The sequence below is a fragment of the Callorhinchus milii genome, unplaced genomic scaffold (assembly GCF_018977255.1).
Source record: "Callorhinchus milii isolate IMCB2004 unplaced genomic scaffold, IMCB_Cmil_1.0 Scaffold2, whole genome shotgun sequence".
Taxonomy (NCBI): Eukaryota; Metazoa; Chordata; class Chondrichthyes; order Chimaeriformes; family Callorhinchidae; genus Callorhinchus; species Callorhinchus milii.
The window spans coordinates 103465405-103471404 of record NW_024704743.1 but is presented as its reverse complement, the minus strand read 5'-3'; the positions used below and the strand labels follow the sequence as shown (position 1 = coordinate 103471404).

Genomic DNA, 6000 nt, shown 5'->3' with positions numbered 1-6000 from the left:
TCGCGGTAGTGTCGAGCGCCGCGGAGCCAACAAACCGAACCGATCGGCGGCACAGCACACACACGGCGCTGCAGCATGAAGCCAAACTGCAAAAAACACGGGATTTCCACCCAAGATTCGTCGACACCCATTTTCCGGACGGGATGCGTTAAATGCCGCGGGAGCGGGGATCCTCTCCCCGGGAAGGCGATGGGGACGAAAAGTGGAGTTATATTTTCATACCTTGTCTTTTTATTGATGGTCACATGTGTGAAAGGTAGGTTCTGGGGCTGCCCTGATCCCGCTGTCCCTCACGTACAAGGGGGAGGGAGGGGGGGGGGTTGGGGGTGGGGGGCTAAGAGAGCACCTGCACTGGCTGATATAAGGGGGAAAAGGGGAGACATTTTCACAGTAAAGGGCTGTTTGGGGAGGCTGGGAAATTGCATTGGAGATGCCTGGACTGGCGTTCAATGCAGTAATTCAGCTTCGGCTCAATAAATATTCTTGCAGAATGCTCAAACAGATACGTGAGTTGCCTCATACATCCCTTAACTATTTGAATTTCGCCCAGGCTGTGTTGTCACGTTAGTCCTGTTAACATGGGGTTTGGGGAGGGGTCTGGGGGGTGGTGGGTTCCTGGGTTTAAAAGATAATAGTTAACGATGGTTTGTTGTTAAGATGCTTAATTTACTCCCAGTTTAATTTCTGACGTGAATAGCATCCGATTCAAGAACTAGAGGGGGTGGTGTGTTTGGGTGAAGATTGCACAAAGCTTCACTTTCACGTCTGAAGATCCAGCATTAGGATGGACGAGGTGCTGTAGGACATATACACAGAGGCTCTATTATACCGGGGCTATCAGGATTCATACACATTTTTAATGAGACGTGTTTAGATCTTCTTTCAGTCTGTAGAACGGTATTGATACGGTACTATGTCACGTATTAATGGAACAGGATTAAGAATCACCGAATCCAGTCTTACAAAGTCTAGTCCTTAAACAGAGGCAGCGCTCAGGGAGTTGGAAACGCTGTGTACCTGTGCAGACTCTAGAAGATAACACCCCGAATCGTTTAATATCGCGGCGTGGATGGGTTATGTTTCATTCCCTGTCATGTTATCATGGCAGTATTAAACTGCAGCAGTCTTGCAAAAAAAAAATAAGCTATGTTATTTGTCTCAAAATGTATTTTTTTTAAAAAAAGATACCAGCGACCGCTTGGCAAGCTTTGCAAATCATACAGCGAATTTAATACATTTATTCAACCTGTTTATGTCATTTAAGAAAAAAAAACGACAGGAACAGTGGCAGAAATGATTAATGGATTGCTTGATATGGATTGAATTTCTTGCAGCAGTCCAGAACGGCTGGCGGGTATTAATTTTATCTGGAATATATTCTGTAATGCCCGTTACTTTCCATTGCCTTATCGCCTGGACTCATTGGGGGATCGCTTTCCTTTCAATTCTATGCACTTGGTTTTCTCTCTCTCTCTCTCTTTCTCGCTGTTGGCAACAAGGGGTGTCGTCTTGAACTGAATTCAAGTTGCTTCTGTATAAAGTGGGTTATTGTAGGGCTTGCAGCTGGTTCTCTCGATGAATAAAGCAACGTATTTGCCTTTCATTGCTGTCAGTCCGGGTTTCATGCATCCCGAGGGGAGGGGGAAAGAGAGTCTATCACATTGCTGGTAGATAGTCTGACACCATTTCTTGTTGATGACTGGTTCTGTGACACTGAACTTTCAAACTGAGAGGTTTTAGGGGATAGGCAAACACCCCTACGTCCCTTTGGGGCTATATTCCGTATTGTACATAGCTTGATGCTATTAACGAAAACCTTCTGATAATAAGTATTATGGCAAATACATCGTTTTGGAGGCCTGCCTGATGCACTTGGCCTCGGTGATTTATTGGCAGCAAAAAGAACGCTTCAAGCCGTGCAATGCAGTCACAAATTTCAAAGCTACAGTGGAAACCTGTTCAATTTCCAGATGCAGAGAGGGATTTCGGATTGTAAGGGTTAGCATTCTGGTTCCCTGCTTCTTTTACAAACTCAGACATATTAGTGGATCGCTTAGCTCGCTGATGGCGAGCAAAATACAGTGCATTTTTAAAATGTACTCCCTGAAGCGCTTTGAGACGTCTCCAGGACGTATAACAAGGCGTTATACCAAACGCCAGGATCGTTATTCATTACGGTTAAACTATCACAAGCGCCTGGAATGAATACCATACGTCTGTGAGCAACTGGAGAGCCGAAATCTGACCGACTTTCCCTCTTGTTCGCTTTGGGGAATGTGCAATTCTAGTTCTGGACCACTTGCCACTTGTATCCTTCATAAGTTTTCTTGTTCCAAATAACGGGCTGCAGGCTGTGTGGGGGAGGGAGAGAGGGGGGGAGGGAGAGAGGGGGGGAGGGAGGTGCTGGGTCAGAACTGTTCGCTTGGAGGCAGCATTCCGGTGAGTTGATGCAGAGCACTGGGCAAAGGGAGCCTTATCCAGGTGACTAACCTCATCTTTTGGTTAACACTCCCACTTACACCCGCTATCTACAGTAATTCGGCACAATTTTGAGTCAGTGCTTTGTCACATTTCACTTGAAATCAGCTTTCCACAGCAATTACGCCCCCCCCCCCCCCCCCCCCCACACACACACCCTCTATTACCCTCAAACAGCAACTCAAAGATCTGTAGGGATCGAAACCCGTGTATAACCGACGGATGGTGTAAAAAGTTGGCTGGGGGGTGGGGGGGGGGGGGGTGAGGGATAGAAAAAAAAAAGTTGGTGTGAAAATGAGCAGATGCCACGCACGCAGACGGGACGCGTTTCCGTGCGGTGGTGCTCTTTTGCAGAGTGCAAGCGGTTTGCAGGCGGCTGCTCGACACGTGAACACCCAGTGCGCGTTGGTCTGCGTGATGCATTCACTCAATGCATCAATGTCGCCGCCTCCCGCAGACAGGTCAGCCACGGGGATTGATCTGCTTTAAATCCCAACTCATTTCACGCCAAAAGTGATGGGGATTCGCGCCGCCGGGTCGAGCTTTCAGGACTTGGACAGCGACGTTTTTTGCCTCCACGTCCCCGAAGCTTGGACGGAAATATTCACACTCACACACACTCACACACGCACACACACATGCATCCCCCCCCCCCCCCCCCCCCACACACACACACAGACACACAGACCCCCTCACGCACATCACACCTTACACGCTCGTGTACACAAACCCACACACACACACACACACTGTGGATATGGATAAACACGTCTCTTGGATTGGGAGGGAGAAAGGGAATGGAAGGAGCAAATCAAAGCCCCCCCCCCAAAAAAAAAGGGCGGTGAATGAATAATACTGAAGTGGCACAGTCTTTTGTTAGGACCGGTGAAACAGGAGAGAGTGGGGTACAGGGTAAAGCCCTCGTTTGGTGTTGGCTGTACTGTCACCGACATTCACCCGCTTGTGGTTTTGCAGTCTGCCATCAAACATCAAATCGAGCCACTTGCGAGTTTATTCTGGATTGAAGTTGCCTGTGGGTTGTGCAGGGGGGGGGGGTGTGGTGTGTGTGTGTGTGGGGGGGGGGGGAACCTGTTTCCTGACCAGTGGGTGTGTTACAGCCTCAGGAAAAAAAATGCTCATTAATCCAACAGCATTAAAGCCAGTTCTGATTCATCAGCAAGTGACGCATTCACAGTTATTGGGGACTGTTTGATCTCTTTATGTTTAGCAGCGAGCGAGCGAGGGAGGGCGACAGTGCAATTTTGCAAAACAATTCATTTGCGGCTGGATCGAAGGCTTTTGCACAAGGCAACACTGTGGATATTGGTCATTTTCCTTTTTTTTGTATTCTGGATCTGACGATGGCTTTGGCACCCGCCTAGTTTGGAAGTAGCTTCCCCACCTGTATTGGGCACTTACGAAAAGCGCACAGTCAATATAGGAGAGGAGAGAACATAGCTTGAGAGCAGGGGAGAGGGAGAGAGAGAGAGAAGAGGAGAAAGAGGGGGTGTTTTGCTTCAAGTGAAAATCCTGGCAGAGACAGGGAAGAGGCGGAATCGAATCATTTCGCAACGCTTGAAACCTGTAATACTTTTTAGAAAAAATCCTGGGGCAGATGTGATCTCACTGAGACACACAGAGGTGCAGAGGCGACAAGGGAGGATTTGTCCCCACGTTGTGATGATGGCGGTGTGGTGTCTGTGTGTGTGTGGGGGGGGGGGGGGGGGGGTGGGGGGGGTGGGCACTGAACAAGCAAGTCAGTGGGCAATAATCCTCAGGCTCCTGGAAAGCGGGGTGTGGGTGGTGGTGGTGGTGGTGGGTGGTGGGGGGGGGTTTAATTCCGCTCGATGTGGCCAAGACAAAAATCGCCCAGTCCCCACTGCAGTCATTGGCAATGAGATGAGATTAATACGTTCAAAGGTCTATCGCCTGCTCCAGCCATCACGAACGTGGCGTGTTGTAAGGAAAAAAAAATCATGTCAATTACAAGCTGCTAACTGACTGCTCGGCTGTGCCTTTCATAATTCATCAGCAACGCACAAGCCCCAGACAGGGCTGCACAGCCTCTGCCAACAGACTTACAATTGCTGCAGGTTTTCTGTAGCTCAGCGAAGACTGGTCGCCCGGTGCTCCTCACACCAACTCCTGAAGGCGTAAATGCTGTCCATAGTTACCCAGAAAGAATAACGAACGGGTGGGGGGTGGCAGCACTCAAACAGCGGCCAGGACTTCATTGCATTTGTTGCAACGCGCACTTCAACTCGAGCAGTTTGGAAATTCAGCTCTGTCCTGCAAGTCCATGCTATCGCCATTGTGCAGGTTGTGAGCGCCGTGGACTTGTATTATTATTCATCTGGGAGTCCCGAGGAGAGGAAGGACTACAGTTAAGGGTTGGGGAGATCAAGGATTTTGTAGTGGAGGGAGACACACTGTCATACAAACAAATGTGTAAAACGTTCCACCCTTAACAAATGTGGTTGCTGATATGTACAGTGAAAGACGTTCAGGGCAATGGATTATCCAAATAACAGGGATCATGTGCTAAACGTATTAATTAGTGTTTATTTGAATTTTTTTTTTGAGGTCAAGTTGCAATTATCCATCTCCAGAGTAATTCATCCAACAGGTTTGTATTTTCCACTCCAAATTTTCACGCTGCCAACTTCTACTTCTGCTGGATTGTCAGGAGTAAATCATTAATATATGGTGGGGTGATCCTTTAAATAGAAAACTAGTCTAATTCAATCGGTTTCATATATATATATATAGGATATGGTTTTCATTTTCAAGACTGCTATCAATGCAACTGAAAATGCTTTAGGAATTAATTAACACATTCATATGTCTCTTGTAACCACTTTATTTCGGAATTTGTAAACTTTGTTTGTAGTCTTCCAATTAACAGCTGAAATGGGTCTTTGAAGCCAGAACACTGGATTCATTAAAGAAAGGCTATTCAGCTCTTGTAGCGAACGCTGATATTTTATTACTCAATTAAGGCACCATTTTCTTGCCTATTCTTCAAAACTCATAATAATAAATTTGCTTCCCAAGCCAATACAAATTCAATGTCTCAATAGTTTGACAATATGCAAATTTAGGCTTGCCTATAAAATACACTATCTCCACACCTATAATAAATCTTGTAAAGCATTTTTGTAGTGCTCCCAAAGTGAAAAGTGCTATATCAAATGCTAGGATTATTATCATTATTATATACAATAACTTTGATATAAAGCTACTTCATGGATAATTGCTATAAATTAAGAAAATGCAGTCACCATTGTGTACATGCAGCAGTTCTTACATCTAGGAAGAGAATGATCAATTTATCTGGAGGATGTTGGCCACAAGACCAGAAGCTTACATTTCTTTTTGAACAGTGTCATGGGATCTTTTGCATTTACTTAAACAACCAGACTTTGGTTTAAGCCCTCACACAGAGCAGGAGACCTCAGACAATTACCATATTCATTGTGCTGGAGTGTTTGACTGGATGAAGTGCTCAAATCTTGATATAAT

At 46.3% G+C, this 6000-nt stretch overlaps 1 protein-coding gene across 1 annotated transcript in view; it reads left to right on the top strand.

Moving 5' to 3' along the window:
* Nucleotides 1-230: 230 nt before the first annotated feature.
* The window catches only part of csmd3b (CUB and Sushi multiple domains 3b), a 773500-nt gene continuing 767730 nt past the window's right edge, over nt 231-6000 (top strand). Inside the window, exon 1 of the mRNA XM_042331884.1 lies at nt 231-256. Within this exon, the coding sequence (XP_042187818.1) occupies nt 238-256 (19 nt within the window). The 5' untranslated portion in view covers nt 231-237. The remainder of the gene's footprint in view (nt 257-6000) is intronic.